Genomic DNA, 17,266 nt, shown 5'->3' on the forward strand with positions numbered 1-17,266 from the left:
TGCTTTACTTTTTTTCAGGAGTTGATGGTTATAGTTCAGCTGTTCTAACACACACGCAAACCCCAGCCAGCACTGGGATACTAGGATCTCAGCTCTGTATCCCCATCATCTTGTGCCTTTCATCATCTCCTACACCCCTGCAAAGCGGTAAAGAATCAAGGCCCTCAGATCCCAACACCGGCGGGTACGGAAAGGAAAGTCATGCTTCGGGAGCACCCGTCCCCACTCGGGGTACGTCAGCACTCTGAGCCGGGGGCACAATTCCCAGCTGAAGGAGACATACCTGTACTAGCTCTGATCCAGCCAGCATGCTAAAAATAGGGTACAGCCATGTTGGTGGGAGTGACGGGAGAGGCTAGCCACGCTGAGTACGTGCCTAGGATGGGATCATACTCCGGCAGCTAGCCCCTCCCACCATTCGGACTGCTGTGGCTACACTTTATTACTAGCATGCTAGTTCAATCGGAGCTGGTATGGGCACGTCTCCCCGAGCTGGGAATTTCACCTTCAGCTTGAAGTGTAGACGTCCCCTTCGAAAGCATGGCGATGGGGCATGGTATACAGAACAGAACAGAATAGGCAGTTGTGGAACTGTAAGCAGACTACATTACGGCCCCCGGTGTTCAGGCTGGGTAAAAGCCAAAAGGATCTCCGTGAAAAGCCCCCACAACTAGCCTGAGCCCGGTGTTGTCTGAAGCCAGGAGGCAGGGTCGGGGAGTGTGTCATGCTGAGTCGTGCCCTACTTACAGTTTACGGTGACTTTTACTCTCCGGATGTCTGGAGCCGCCACGTCATTGACAGCGCTGCACTCGTACTCCCCGGACTGATCCCGGGTGATCCCAGAGATCTCCAAGTACTCGTCTTCGCTCACAAAGCCCCGGCCTGCAAGGGAGAAGGCGCAAGAGGAAAGATCAACCCACCAGCCTGCCACCTCCACTCCCGTTGGTCACTGGGAGTAAAATCCGATGGAATGGCGACCTACAGGCCTGATCCTGATTGGTTACATTGGGGGTAAATCTGAGGGTTTCAGGGGGGTTAACTCAGAATCAGACTCTGTGTAACACTAACAGGACCCCAGCAGCATATCAGGGTGCTGAATGAGCTGCCAGGGGCCAAAGAACAACTCCTCCAGGTTGCAGCAGCGCCAGGGCCAATGTAAGCATGTCAGGGGCTCGGCTGGGGTCGCATTTGGGTTAGGCAGGGGAGCAGCCACAGTGCTTTGGGCTACAGCTATTCTGGGCCAGTGCATGGACTACAGGCAGCTCTGGGAAGGCTACAACCGCAGGAGCTGCTCAAATTTATCCTAGGGGACATGTTCCCAAAGCAGTGCAGAGTCAAAGCCAACCCCGTCCCCCTGGGCTGCGCCGTCCATGCTGCATACGTCATGAGCCGCAGCGCAGAATCTATCCCCCGTTGTAAAATAATCCTAATCTGTTTTACTGACAATGCCACTGATTATTATACCTGAAATACATGCAAAGAGCTCCTCGGCTTGTTGCCATTTATGCGGTTTGCTCACTGTTCTGCATTTCAATCCGCTGGGGCAGAATATTAAACTGGTCAGTATCACTTCCCATGGTCATTCATCAGCACCCTGCTGTTGCGTTTGGGTTCCCAGTGTTGCACGGGGCAGGTGTCTCTCCCCCGTCAAAAACCCCACCATTTCCATTGTTTTGGGGGCTGCGGACTAAATTATTATTAACAAATGGTCTCTTGGCGAAAAAGTGGGACTGGGAGTCAGGTCTCCTGGGTTCTATTCCCAGCTCTGCCATCCAGACATTGTGTTGGCCAGTCACATTCCGTGCCTCAGTCTCTCCATCTGTAAAATGGGAATAGTGATACTTCCCGGCCTCCCAGGGATGCTCAGAGGTTTAATTTGGGACGTCTGGAAAGGATGGCAAATATAAGAGCTTATTCTTGGCTGGCAGTGTGGGGATGTTTACAGGTCACTCTCCAAACAAGGAGAAGAGGATGTATTTCATTGCAGTGGCGACATGAGTTACCTGCAGTATTCCTAGCATGAAAATGTAGCACAGTATCATTACAACAAATTGCCAGAGAACAGCAAATGCCAGTCACTATGTGACAATTATCACTATTGTACTCCAGCCCTCTCTGTGGAACCTAAAGGTTGCTGCTATATTCGTGTGGTTATTCTTATTACTCAGGGTCCCGTTGTGCAAGGTGCTGTACAAACACAGAGAAGTAGTCAGGCCCTGCCCTGAAGCGCTTCCAGGGTAAATACATTTTGGGTTATAACAGCTGCAGTGTTGCTACAAAGATCCTGAACTCTAGCCAGCAGGTCTCAGAGTTGAAGAGTATCTTTGCCAGTGACGTGGTCACTGAGAGACACAAGAGAATCAGACTGTGATGTCCCGACAGTGCAGTTCATGGCAGCATGTGACCGTGACCAAATGGCATCCCCTATTGGTGCAGCTACGTGGGGCTCACACTACAAGTCAACATCAGGAGGTAACACCCCGATTAGCTCGGGGCTCTCTGCTCCCTCTCTCCTCCTCCCCACTCATTCTGTCTGCAGAGGTTGAATGGAGCAGTTGCTTCTTCCCTCTCCCCCAGCATCCCTCTCCCGCTGATATAGAAGCAACAGCAACTCCTTGTCCATTTGCTCAATGATGTCCAGGCTGCTTTGCATCACATGCATCAGTTGTTCTGTTCACTCTGCCTAGACCAGGCAGGAGAAGCTCTTCTCAACCTACTGGAGCCAAGGAGAGCCATACGTTTCAAGAATCACTGTTCTAACGGCTGCTCTGCTCGGACAATGAGGATCTGAAGGCTGGATGTTGAAATGCTCCCTCTAATCCATCCTAGAGGGTGCCTCTAAATGTGGGGTCATCTCTATACACTGAATAAATACGCCATTAGGTGGTAAAAAACAATCCCCACATTGCAGTCTAATTTGTGAACAGTGAATTTTAAAGTTCATGGACACCAGGTTAGAACCAGACAAAGCTTCTCCACTAGCAGGGTGGTGAAGCACTGGAATGGGTTACCTAGGGAGGTGGTGGAATCTCCATCCTTAGAGGTTTTTAAGGCTCAGCTTGACAAAGCCCTGGCTGGGATGATTTAGGCGGGGATTGGTCCTGCTTTGAGCAGGGGGTTGGGCTAGATGACCTCCTGAGGTCCCTTCCAACCCTGATATTCTATGATTCTATGATTCTCCACGTCTCTCTGCCAGGGCTCCCCAGGACTCAGCTGAAATACCCCCTGCTATCTCAGTCATAACACACGCACATGCACAGAGCTTTACCACTGCACTTCCTTCCTGACTTGCGGACCCCGACTGCTAATTCAGTTCCGGACCTTTTCAAAGCAGCTGTGTGAAATTGGTTGGTGAGGTAGGGAAAAATGTCTGCCAGAGACTGGGAGAAGAGTCTGCTGAAATAATAGGATATCCCCAAATACTGACCAAGCCTGTCCTAGTTTAACCAGTAAGGATCAAAGCATAAGAGATCACTGCACAATCATTTTCATATGCCGGAACATAAATATTAGTCGCAAAACCACACACAAGATTCACTGCCTTTACAGCTCCAGCATCCCTTGCTGACATTAACACCAGGAATACCAAGCGTTTCAAACCAGGAAATAACAATATTGATTGCAAAACCCTCCTTGCTTGGAAGACAGAACCATCCCCTGAGAGGGAAACTCACAGAGCGTGGGTTGGGGAAGGTGTTATGGGAAGACAAAAAATAATGATGGGGGGGGGGAGATGAAGTGGATGAGTGACGACGACACTTTGTAAGTGAGTCTTCTTTGTAATGATCCCATAATCCTGGGGTCATTATGGACCTGGCCTATCCGCCCGGTGATCTCTATAAAAGATGATTGGAAGCGAAAGAAAATAGATTCGACGAGCCGGTGACAGAAATACATAAATAACCAAGGTGATTTCTTTCTGTGGAGAAGGGGCCTTGGGAAGAGATAAGCCCAGCTCGCTACATTAGAGAGATAAGGATCTACAAGGATACAAATGGGCGCGCTCAGACGGAGGCTGCGTGACAGACACGGGGCCATCAATCATGGAGTGGGGGGGTCGCGCCGGAGCCGGCCAGCGCGCACCGGGTCACGCGCCGTGCCCCCCGCGTCTGGCTGGATGACAAATATGCTGGGGGGGTCTCTCAGGGACAGGCTGAACTGGGATGTGCTGCTTGGTGCCTCACAGACTGACTGATGTGAAGCAGGGCCCCAGCCTCCCTTAGGATAAACAAAGGTCACTGGTGCCTAGCGCTGCTCATTGGTCTCCTTTCATCAGTACTGAATCCACTAGGCTCTAGCTGGTCTAACGCCTCCCTCCAGCTACCCTCTTCACTCCCATGCAGACACCTGTTCAGGGGAGCTGACCTGAGACGTGCAAGTTTCTCTTCCTATCTCACCTAAGTGATGCCCTCTAAGGCATCTCCTTGAACCTCTTGAGGCCCTTCAGTAAGGGGGTCTCCGAGATGAAGCCTGACCCAGAAGCACGAAGGGAAAAGGGAAGCACAGAGCCTGCTGGCTGCAGCCTTCCCTTAGACCCTAAGAACGTCCATACTGGATCAGACCAACGGTCCATATAGCTCGGTATCCTGTCTTCCGACAGTGGCCAGTGCCAGCAGTGTCAAAGCGAATGACCAGAACAGGGCAATCATCAAGCACAGAAGAGGGCAATTATCAAGCGATCCATCCCCTGCTGTCCAGGCCCAGCATCTGGCATTACTGGGGCCTCTTGCCCAGATACGCACTGTTCTGGAGAGCCCGGGTCATTGTCATCCTGAGTTTAGCACCAACAACAGCCTGCGCTTCCGCTGCTAGAGTACCTGATGCGATGTGGGAGGCAGGACTACAGAGGCCTAAAAGGGGGCACAATGGTGGAGAGAGACGCAGTGAAGTGAGGAGGGGAAGGCAGGGGTTATGGGGGGGGGGAGGAGGGGAAAGAGGGATATTGCGGGGGGAGCTCTCCAAGCTACCAGCCTTCTGCCCCCCGCCATTTGGGAATCTAATTGCAGCAATGGAGGAGCGGATTCCCCTCGCTAATTAAGTGCGAGGACGGGCACTGCAGTGCATTTCATCCCTGTCGGGCGCCGGAGACGCCACCACGCCGGAGTTAATGAAAAGTGTGATAAACCCACTGTTTCATTTCGCCTTAATTAATCCCAGTGATTGGATTGTGCTGAAGTCAGCCTGGTTTGGAGAAAGCGCCCCGGGGTCAGCATCCTGCTGGCTGGCGGAGCGAGGAGGCGGCTCTTTGTCTGGGATGTGGGACGAGCGCGAGCATCTCTGACTGCAGCAGATGTGACTGGGCTCTGCAGGGCTCCCCTCCCTCCTGCTCACTAACTCCCCCCCACAGCCTCCTGCTGCTGCCCAGGCGCACGGGAACCCTAAGGCCGATGTGTGACTGTGATGGGAGCTGTTACTCTGGGGAGGAGGAGGAGATTCGGGCACACAACACGCATGACCCCGCCCTCCTTAGAAGAAACGTGGAGGTGAACAGTCACAGTCCGGGAGGGGACAGAACCTTCCGTTCTCATGGAGAACCCAGTGCAGGGGATCAAACTCAGGAGCTCCAGCCATGTGGCATGGGGGGAGAGGAGAGAGGCGATCTCTCCAGCCGTGTGGCAAGGGGTGGGGTGCGGAACGGGAAGGTCCCAGTAACTTATTTAGATTGCAGCTCTTTGTGTCAGGAACCACCTTTTTGTTCTGTTTGTACAGCACCTAGCACAACGGGGTCCTGGTCCGATACAAACAGTAATAGCAATGCATAAAATGCCCGGTAGGTTGAAAACAACACCTTCAACTCCACCGGGCGGCAGCAGCAACGCAGATCCAGTAGGTGCTTTAAAAATGGGCATGTCCTTAACAGAGGGAGGTTCATATTCCATTAACTGAAGGGTGCCCCTAGAGCTTCCCAGCGGGTAGAACACAGGACTGTGACTAAGGGCTCCTGGGTTCTAGTTCCAGCCCTCTCAGACTTGTGTGGGCTTAGGTAAGTGGCTTGACCTCTCTGGAGACAGCTCCTTCCTCGGGGGTCCTACTAGTGCTCTAATTCATACGCGTGGGGTGGGAATTCAATAAAGCCCTGTGAGATGCTAGCAGGCAACGGGCGACATAATTGCAAAGTCCTCTTGGCAAGGCAGCCCCAGTGCTGCAGATTAATTACATCTGTATGACCTTTCCAGCCAGCCAGATGGAAACAGGATACAGCTAAAGATACTGGAAGCCCTGAATCAACACAGTGAGAGAAAGGCAGGGGCAGCCCAGCTAGGGGAGATGAATATCTTGACTGATATGCCCAGATGGAACAGGGTCTTTGGAAACCCAGAAGGTCAGCTGGCTCTGGCTGGGCAGTGAATGATGCAGAAAGGCTGCTAGGGTGGAGCCTCCGGTTTCCGAAAGCCTTAAGTTATTATGCTAGGAGTCACTATTGAAAGGGGCAGCTCTACTGCCTACAACCCACCCCCCTGTCCTTATAACACTAACCAAAACGGACGGGGCTAAATTCCCCCTCGTTAGGCCAACTCCACTGAAGCAACATCAGTACAAGCAAAGGAGGATTTGGCCCACCAAGACTCAACCAGCCTTCCCTGAGACTCAAGTAAAGCCTCAGATGGATTCTTCTGCAGCCAGTTCTGCTGAGTTGGTCCAAAGTCTGTGTCCAGCATATGGAAACGATCTTGCCAGGACATTATCACACAGCAGTTTGTAAACAGGAAGAGGAGACGGCACATGCTCTGCTCAATGAGAGATAGGTGGGCAAGGAGAACAAGGGAGTTAGGGTATGTTTCTGCCGTTGCTGGAATGGAATGGGATACATCATAATTCGAGAGGGCTCCGGACTCCAATTCCTTATCTGAGCATCCCAAACTTCAGAGCAGTTTGGATCTGCACCAGAATCCACACTGCACTGCTGGCTGGCTCTCCATGATAGACCAACCCAAAAGCCTGTCTCCAAGGAGCCCTGGACCTTAGGGGAAGTTTGGATCCAGATCTGGAATTTGCAGCTTGTGACCCTTCTCTGCTCTAAAGTTTTGGAACATGCACGACATCATCAGAAAACTCGGTAGGATAACAATGGATCCATGTGCTGCATAGGCAGATGATTACTGTGGAAATCACGGACACTGATGCGTATCTCCTTCATTTCTAGAAACACAGGCCTTGAACACTGGAGCTAAAAGAGAACTCCCTTAACAGGAATCTGTAGTAATAGGTCCCTTCTCCTCTCTGTGAGGCAGTCACTAAAAAGGCAATATCACAAACCCATGCAAAGCCAGTATGATAGTTAACGCAGGGCATTACAAGAGAGAGCAAATTATACTGCTCGGTCCAGAATATACTCTTTCTTCTCTAGATAAGTCGTTCCTGCTTCCCTTTTGGAATCATCAACAGCTGCTTTATCCAGCACATCTGGCTAAGATCAGGTTCTCTCGCTCCAAACTCCAAGACAGTCCTAGCATGTCCTCCAGCGCTGAGTGCATCCATCTCCTTCTCCCTCATCCTACAGGTGTTTTATTGGAGACACTTTGACATGGCAGGATTATCTGTCTGTGCATAGCCCTAGCGGTATGATAATGATGCTAATTAACAGCATTCGTTAATATCTTTAAATTACCTGTATTAGCTCCCAGGCAAAACACCCACTAACAGCGGCGGCAGCGTTGGCAGATTTGCATCAGCAAGTGACATGATGTTCATTTCATTGTTCAATAGAACACTCCAGAGCGATCATGTCACCAAAGGACAGCATGATCCGCAGGACACAGGCCTGGTCCCGGAACCAGGGCTGCTCGTCTCAGCAAAGGGACCCTGCTTTTGGAGGGTGCCTTTTTATTTACCCATTGCCCTGATACCTCTCCGGTGCCAGCAGTGAGTAAAGCAGCTGGGAAAGGACTCCATAGGGAAGGATGGACAGGGCTGGCTGGAACCGGCCATGAGCAGGATGGTGCTGTGCAAGCTTCCCTGACCCAACCCTTTGCCAATATCACTCCCGCCTCATTCCTGAACTACAGCTACCTCTGACCTCATTGTCCCAGTCCTGAGCTCCCTCCCCGTAGCCTGTTTTTCCTGGCATGTTTGCAGACCCCTCTCCTGGCTCACTCCTGTTCCTCCTAGCTCATCTCATTCCTAACCTTCAGCCTCGCCCCGATGCTCTAAGTCTCGAGTCCTCACGCCACTCTACTTATTACTGAGATCCTGATCGGCACCCCCCAACCCTTTGCCATTCCAGCCCTGTCCCTCACACAGTGTTATGCACGCAGTTCAATCCTGAACGGCAGTTCTCCACCTATTTCAAGTCCTGGTAGTCAAACAAGTGGCAAAGGAGACAGAACAGAAAGAGAGAGTCAAGGGGTGAAAGGTGGCCAGGAGGAAAAGTCTGGGAGCTGACTTCTGATTTTTCTGCATCAGCTTCCATTCTGGGGATTCCCATTAGCAGCAGGCACCAACACTCCCCGCAGAGCTGGGGCTTTCTGCATGGCATGTCTCAGTCATGGTCATAGATCAGGAGCTTCGAAGGTTGAGCTCTTCAGCTCCCAGCCCCTGATGCAGGTTGCCCGCCTGCCTGCCTCTGCAGGGCTTCTGTGGCTCGGCCCACCGGCCAGGTCCCACAGTGCAAACCACACCTTCTGGGGGGCAATAGACTTAGAAGAAGCTCCTTCTGCCCTTCAGGGACAATTATAAACCAAAGAGTTTTGGGGGGCAGAGTTTTGGGGGGCAGGGTTTAGCAGAGCAGCAGGGCCTCCAATGGGGGGATGGGCGGGTGATGAAGACCTGGTACACTCCATCACAAGGAATCTTCCTGGAGTGGTACCCTGATTGCCTATATAGGAGAGGACACCTTGATATGAGAATAGCACACAAATGATACCCAGCCCCCGCACAGGTACACAAGGAGTCCCCGCCCCTTACTGCCCCAGCATAGGGGCAGGGCACAATATGGTGCTTGCAACGTGTGTAACAGCGTCAGTGCGGTCCAGCGGATATGGCCTGGGACTCAGGTGACCTGGGTTTTATGCTTGGCTTTACCACAGGCCTGTTCCATGACCTTGGGCACATTATGTCCCCTGTCAGTGCCTCAGTTTCCCCCTCTGTAAACTGGGGATAACAGCACTGCTCTCTTTTGTAAAGCTCTTTGAGATCCAGAGATGAAAAGTGCGATGCAAGAACCATTATTGACCTCCAGGAAGTGCTGTGCTTTCTGACAGAGCACTGGCTGGGCTGCGGCAGCTGTACCCTGCCCACCCTAGGCACCCCAGCCCGCATCCAATTCCTCACCCAGGAGTCAGCTAATGGTTCTGCTCTCCCAAAATCCTTTGCCAACAAGCCTGCTGGTCTCCGGTTAGGAAGAAGATAGGCAGGCGCAGAGCAGCCTGCTTTAACAAATCAGAAAGCAATTCATTTTCAGAAGAAAACAAGTGATATTTACATTATTAAATCACAATTACAAAGCAAATCAGCTGCAGAAGAAGGGAGCCCATTTTCATCAATTATTACTGAACTGAACGTAATTTTTCAATCAGAGGCGGATTGTAAATGGAGGCCTTGATGCAGCCAGAACTCTTTTATCATCATATTTACTAATCAGGTATTAACTTCTTGGAATTACCAATGACATTGTGAAAAGGAAGCAGGGGGTGGAGGGGTGAGGGAGGAAAAAAAAAGAAGGATGCACTTGTGCTAATTACAGAAAGTGAAATTAGGCATTGTGAGCAATTCATTGATAGGACAATGAAACGCCGTCTCGTGGGCTGGAATTAAATGGGCTTTGACTTCCCTCCAGCAGGTTTTCCTTCAGGAAAATCAATTGTTTCTAGTTTGTTCAGAATTATGATGGTGTGGGGGTGGGGGAGGTACAAAGTCATCCCTTTGCCGAAATACGACAGCGATGGACCCAGTAGGAAGTGAGAAAGGAGAGACAAGTTTAGCGGCAGAAGAAAGACTGGAGGGGGACACAGATAAGATAGATGTATTCATGCCCGAGTCACAACCCTTCCACATGGCTGCAGTATGCATTTAGAGAAGAAAGACAGTGCCGTGGGCTAAGACTCAGGAGAGTGAGGTTCAGTTCCCAGCCATGCCACACACTGCGTCACTTTCGGCACATCACTTAATCTACGTCTCAGCTCCCCATCTGTCAGATTGGGCTATTAATACACCCTTGCTCCCACCTTCTCTCTTGTCTGTTTTGATTATGAGATCTTGGGGGCAGGGGACTCTGGTCTTAACAGGGGCCCCTGGGCTCTAATGTAACCTGTAATAAGATGCCAGGATTGTCACTCAGAAGCCCAAGATGCCTGGTGAGTCATTGTGAAGCGATGGAAGCAGCTGCAAGCATGGCTGAGCACTCTTTGTTCAGACTATCCCCAGGTTCAATCATCCCTGGGCTTTGTGGTCTGTTACCGTCCAGTTTTTAAGTTCTCAGCCACTCTGACTTCACCAGTTACACCCACGCATGGTACAGCTAAAGTAAGGCATACGTCTATGCCGTGCCATTGTGAGATTGGCAGTAACTCAGCCAATCACGACCCTTACTCTACAGCTAATTTGCATGCTACAATGTCATTGGTTGTATGAGGGAGACTGCACCGACGGTGGATTATTTGGCCCACGTGCCACTCCCACGTGAAGAGCTTTCCAGCTTCTAGTACAGAGGAGACAGAATCATTTTAGGAGTGCAAAACCCAGGTCGGGATGGGGCCAAAGGAGATGGAAAGTTTAGCTTTGCACTCCCCCAATCTTGGGGCCATTGTGTATGTAGCCCGTCCCCGGGCATAAACTGAAGAAGCCAAAGGGCTGCTCTTCTTTACATTGGCACCAAGAAGTTAATGCAAGAGTCTCGACAAAGCGTTGGCGCGTTCCAACCACACCCTGTCCATGCTGGTAGCAGGGGATAGTGTGGGATGGGTCCGGCGATGCCACTTCGCAGGTGAGATTCTCCCACCGGCGCAGCACACGCCACACCGGAAGGTCGGCACTGTTGGTGTGGTGGAGCCTTTAGCCCATGCACAATGCAGCTGCGAGCCAGGTCTGGGGCATAGGCTGATGCGATCTGTGCTTGCAGTGGGGCCGTGGAGGTGGTTACGTCATATTCCCACTGTGCGCTGCTGACAGCTGAAATGTTGAGACCAAGAAATAACTGGATACATTTCTCTAAATGGAGCCGTTGTCCTGATTCTCTGGCTTTACCTAAACAGAGGTGCAATGCAGAGAACAGAACTCAGGACAATCGAGCCTCAATCCACTGAGCTAAAGGAACAGTATCTCCCATTCAGCGGATACAGCAAATTGATATATACCTGTGAGTAGACATATTCCATCCAGGAGGGGGCAGCAGCAGGTAGCACTGTCTTAACCTCTGCATCAGTTTTAAGAACAGAGGTGAGCCTGTGCTTTGAGTCAGGGCATTTATGGCGAAGGGATATAAAGGCTATTACCCTGCACTTATAGGTCGGGTTTGCTTGTGTGACTGAATTGAGTCAGATCATAACTACAATGGGCCTGATTTGGACACACTGACTTGTGTCGAGCAGTCGTCCCAGGGAAATCAGCGAAGGAAGCAGCTACGTAAGGGCGCTGTACATTATAATTATGACCGGTGGTTAATCGTGTGGAACTGACACAGAAATGTAACACATTATTTGCTGTAAGTCACCCAGCTGCAGCTCTGCACATCCCCACTCCAGTGTGTGCCAGGGTGCACAGCGCATGTGCCGTTTGGAAGCTGCAGAAAAGCTCCCAGATTTTCCAAACGCTCCTCCCCTGATCCCCGCTGGATCCTCTGAAATGTGGTGGATGGGGGCTGGGATGAGAGTACAGGAAAATGGCAAGAAAGGGAGGTGGGTCTACAGAAGATTTCAGGGCTGTGTGAAAGGAGGAGGGTGTTTGAGAGAATGGAGGAAGTGGGGAGAACAGGTTCAAACCCAAAGCCCGGATCCCCCTGCCCATGTCAGTCCAAGTCCATGCATAGCTCCATCCGGCCAGTCAGGATAGGGCAACACACACTAGCACTACATCTGAGGGTTAAATAGCAGCATTTTGGGCTAGTGGAACTGTCCGCTTTCTAATGCTCAGCGCGATCACTTCCCCTAAAACTAGACCCTGACTCCTCCATGCCATTCCTCATTCTGCTAGAGCCTGCTGTGTGATGGCACCTGGCCGGCCTCCCTAGAGATATCTGCATGCCACATCAGGACGCTGCGATGGGGATTACCTGGCCCTCACACCCTCACCAGCCAATTGTGGGAGAGGAGAGGAGTGGCTGGGTTCGCCCTGTCTCCATGCGCTCCAGAACACCGAGAACCTGACATTTCTTAATCGGAGCTCCCTGACCACGTCACCATGTCCATTTCTCTACACTTTACGGGCTTTAGCACCCTTGCTCAGGGTACTGCCGCGTCTATTGCTCCTCTTCGCGTTTGATCTCTTTCAGCCCCTTCCCCAGAGTCGTCTTCTCTTCCTAAAGCTTCGCTTTTCACAGGACTTGAACCCCTGCACAGCAGAGCTGTGCTATTAATACTAATAATCAATGGCTGAGATTAAAATGGCAAGACAGAGCAGACCTTGCTGGGGTTATGAAGCCAGCTCATGCAAAATGAGAACTGGATAATGATTACCCGCCCCTGGTGAGACAGGGAGTTTGCACTACAGTGGAAGGCATAAACTACAAAGGAATAAACAGATCCCTGTTCTTGTTGCAACTTGTAATTTCTGAAGTGAATTTACTGCTAGGGCAAGATGCCAATTTGACAGAATTGGCAACTGACGCCCTTTGTTTATCCACAGAGGATGAAATTCACCCCGGTGCAGGAGGCCAGAACTACTCAAGCCCCCAGCGTGCGTAGGACTTGCACCGGTTCTCTATAGAGGGATGAATTTAACCCAGGATAGACGAAGCCCAGTCCTGCAGCCCTTAAAAACCCTCAAACCCTCAACAAGCCAATTTCCTCCCTGAGGAGAGGAAAAGGGATCGGAGGGGAAAACCCAACATACATGACAGATGCTAATCACCCTGCTTAGTGCACTGTTAGAAGGTGCTTGCACGAGGAGCTTGAATAGAATAGAATGACTTGGACAAAACTCCTATGGAAGCCACTTGAGAATGGCTTTTGCCTGAGTCAGGATGGTAGGACTGGAACCCATCTGTGGGGAAACCATCAAGAGGAGGCATGAGTGGCTCCCAGATCAATGTATGCCCCCTTGTTCCCAATCCAGTTCAAATGGTTTGGCCTCCAGGCAGCCTCCCCACCCTAGTACATATTACTATTAAAATGTTCTGCAGCTGGTGGTCCCGGTACAGTCCAGGCAACGGCAGTGCAAGCAGGAATGCAGTACTCTGCCCATTCACCCCAAGCAGCAACACCAATAGCCTCTCTATGTGACGGACACATCAAAATATCCCACCATGTCAGTAGCCCTCTGATTTTAAGCCTTGTGTCATCTGAGCCTGCTCAGAGTGAGTCTAACTGACGTAACGCTTAAAATGCTGAGGATCTCTCTGCCCCAGGACTTCCACGACTTGTGTCGTTAACACAAGTCGGGCTGAAACAGAATAATTTCTCTAGTGCAGATAGAGATAGAACTCTCTTCCTTAAAGTCCTATAGCCCATATTGTCCCTGGCCTCTCTGCTATGGACTGGTTTATATTAAGTAAGTTACTCAATTAAGGTAAACCAGGGTAAGACCCACCTTGGGCAGGTTGAGGCATCTATATTAGGAGTGTGCACTGGTGTAATTTATAGTGGGACAAATTTTCTTAATAGAGACCAACTCTCAGTGAGTGTCAATTGTGGTTTAGTGATATAGGCAGGTGTTCAATCCACAAAGACTTGTTATTGAGATGCACCAGTTTATTTAACACAGAGATGCCACCAGAGACGCTATTGACTTTTGCCTGGGGGCTGAATTTGGAATAGTGAGCTAGAGATTTGGCACGTCACCTTTTCGCAAGCTAAAGCCCTAAGGAACTCCGGGGATGGCCAATCTATGGTAACTCAAGGACACACAACAAAATAAACAGGTCTTTTGCAGCATCGCAGGAAATAAAAGCAAGATTGAGCACCAAAACCTCAGGAATTCTACAGATAGTAAACCTCTGAGGAGGGAGCGCAGACTTACAGGACTGGAATGGAGTCTGCGGGAGAGCAGCTGGGCAAGGAGCATCTTTTTTGCGGGGCAGTAAAGCCAATGACTTCAGCCTCCGGAGGTTGTGCCCAGTTCCGATCACCTGGCAACAAATTCTTGGCCAACGGAGGCTCTAACAACGCAGCCGGCACAGCAAGAGAGAAAGTCCAAAATGTTCTCATGCAAGAGAAATGCTCAGGGAAATCGAATGGCAATATGATGACACTGAGGGAAAGGGAAGTGACAGCTTCAAAGTCTGTGTCAATTCCGAATTGCAACCGGTTTCACTACAAAGGAATGATTCCAATAGACAACAGTGGCGTCCAGACACCTACCAACTAGTCATCTCCCAAAAATCAGCATCCTTCGGACAACTAAGTACAATATTGTAGTGCAAAGCATTTTAAATCCTGGCCCTGGATCTCACAGGCAACAGATCTCAAAAGTGAGTGGGGGGGGGGGGAGGGGGGGCGGGAGGGCAGGGGGAAACGGGGGGGGGGGGGGAAGGATTAGCAGAGTGCTTCAGGGAGGGACCTAGTTGGAGGTATCAAGCCCAGAAATCTTGGGTAGTCATTCTGCACTGCCTAGCAACTTGTGTAGTTATTTACACCTGTGCAGAGTGAGTGCCAGGTGGGTATAAAGGCATCATCAGAGGTGTGAATGAGTGGAGGCTTCTGATCCGGTAGCATTTGACACCTACCTTGTAAGAGTTCCCATGAAGTGAAAGGCAGTGTAGAATCAAACCCTCAGTCTAAGGCTACATGTTCACTGCAGACAGAGGTGTGTTTCTACACAGAGACAGCTACCTTGAGAGAGGCATCTTGATTTAAAATCCTAGGGGAGATAAGACACAGCTGTTTTTTTTTTTTTTTTTTTTACCTCGATGTAGCTAGCTGAGGAAAAAACCACCATGCCTTGTCTCTTCTAGGATCATACCAGGAGATAGTTCTTTCCAGTCTGCTGTCTCAATGTAAAAACACTCCTCTTCCTGGAGTGAAGACAAAGCTGAAAGCACAATGTTGCGCTGGGTTTAACTAAAGGTACGTTTTAAAGCAGATTTTGTTAAACCGGTGAAAAGTCCTGTATGGATGTTCTTAATTCAATTTAAACCCTGCTTCTATCAGTTTGACTTGGAGTGGTAAATTTGAGTTTTTACCACAATTTGGTTAAATCAGTGCAACTTCCGTGGGCAGACACGGCCTATCTGAGAGGGGAAACTGAAGTGTGCTGTAGGCAGGTTGCTAGCAGGACATTGTATCTACCCCATGTTGAAGGATGGGGCCCGGGAAGTAGGATAGTTCGGGGAAAGGACTGAGTTTCTCTGACCAGGTTTGCCTGTGAGCTAATGTCTCAGTGAGTGGATGAAAGGCTGGTTCATTTCCTATCACAGGGCACCCAGCAATTCCTCAGGAGGGGGTTCCCAGCCCGCTGAAAGGGAAGCTGGGTGCCTTCAACAGGCTAATCTCACATCAGAATGCACCAAGCAAATCATTGCTAGCAGCCAAGGGCTGGCTCCTCTCAACCCAGTGAGATGCACCAGTGACTCCTGGCTGAAATACTGAGATGGATAATCCCACCAGAAATACTCTTCAAATAGAGTATTAATCAGCAAGTTCAGCACTCTCCCATGAAGGCATATATGCAGATGAGGGGAAACAGGGTTATATCACAGTGATATAGAGGAGCAGGAGAGCTCTCTGAGGAAGAGAACTTGAGACAGCTCCAAGCAGAAGCATGCAGGTATGGCACAAAACCAGAGTAAAAAATTCACCATCTATATTCAAAACTCCTCTAAAAAAATAATCTTTTCTCCCTTGCCTCTATCTGATTCTTTTCCTTTCTCTCTCCTTCTGCTATTATTTCCCCCCTCACTTAATTTTGTAACTAGGTTGTTTAACTCTGAAAACACCGTTTTTAGGTTGCTGAGCCCAATTCCACCAATCTACCTTGGGTACCTATCTGGCCCTCATCACTGCAATAGCTGACCACACCTCACAGTTTTTAGCAGACTTATCCTCACAACACATCTGTGAGGTAGGGCAGAGTTAGTGCCCCCATTTTAACTGAGGCACAGAGAGACTACATGACTTTGCCCAGGTCACAAAGGAAGCTTGTGGCAGAGCAGGGACCGAACCTAGACACCATTTTCCACTCCCAGTTCTGATCTCACGCACACCAGTGTCATTCCACTGGGCTTGATCCTCCGCCACTTTGCACCTTGGTGTCGTCTTGCAAAGAAGGTGGTAAACTCTCCCTGCATGCCAGCCGCTCTGTTTTACGCTCACTTTGAACGGCGGCAAATGGCTACACAAAAGGTGCAAGGCAGCAGAGAATCAGCCCCCCTAGTGCTAAGGGAGCTGCTTCTGATTTACACTAGGACAATCAGGTCCACTCAGAGTTCACACGAGTCACTGTTCATAAGGAAGCCATGTTAGTTCAACCCTTTGCAAAACTCAGGTCAGTGCCCCGCCTCTGCATCACAAGGCAATGGAAATTCAAGCTGGCCGTGCAGAAAGCCGGCCTTCTGCACAGTTCAAGCAAATGCATGCTGCTGCAGGTACTTCTCTGGGCGTAAGAGGGTCATTGGTACGCGTGAACTGCCAGGTGACTGGCTGTCATGCCCACTGCGCAAACAAAAGGACACTCGTAGCACAAGTGGTACGACGTCCCCACTGACCGGTAGCTACCAGCAGTCATGTCTGTGTTTGCAATCTGGGGAGGGAGATTATATAATTTCCACATCCCAGCCGCACAAGAGGAATCACCCCCCTGGAAGAAACTGCCTGACCTTCTTATTGACAACCACCAGGAGGATCCCAAGCCATCCGGATAGCTCAACAAAATAGCAGCCTTTGCAAAACTCATCGGAGAGCTTCAGAAAATGAGGGCCTGGATTCCGCCAGGGGCTGAGTGCACTCAGCCTCAGCACCTGGCTAACTCGGACCCTTTCACACGCCCCAGAACGGCGATGGGCAGCCCTGTGGGACCTTCCTCCCAAAACCCTGCCCGGCACGTAACTGTTTTTTCTTTTTCGTTATTTTCTACCTTGGCACACGCCTTGCCTTTTCAGACAGTACCAGTGGTCTGCCCCTTTAAGGACCAGGGGGCCTGGGACCAGCCAGCCCTGTTCTGAGGTAGGGCCCCATTGAGA

The 17,266-nt window shown here is 50.5% G+C and overlaps 1 protein-coding gene across 6 annotated transcripts in view; it reads right to left on the reverse strand.

Moving 5' to 3' along the window:
- Nucleotides 1-17,266, reverse strand: part of LOC101947239 (opioid-binding protein/cell adhesion molecule homolog) — an 847,277-nt gene that overhangs the window by 33,887 nt on the left and 796,124 nt on the right. For all 6 annotated transcript variants that reach the window (XM_065570595.1, XM_065570593.1, XM_065570594.1 and 3 more), the window contains one exon: nt 748-882. In XM_065570595.1, the coding sequence (XP_065426667.1) occupies nt 748-882 (135 nt within the window). The remainder of the gene's footprint in view (nt 1-747; nt 883-17,266) is intronic.

This window comes from Chrysemys picta, chromosome 16 (genome assembly GCF_011386835.1).
Source record: "Chrysemys picta bellii isolate R12L10 chromosome 16, ASM1138683v2, whole genome shotgun sequence".
Taxonomy (NCBI): domain Eukaryota; kingdom Metazoa; phylum Chordata; order Testudines; family Emydidae; genus Chrysemys; species Chrysemys picta.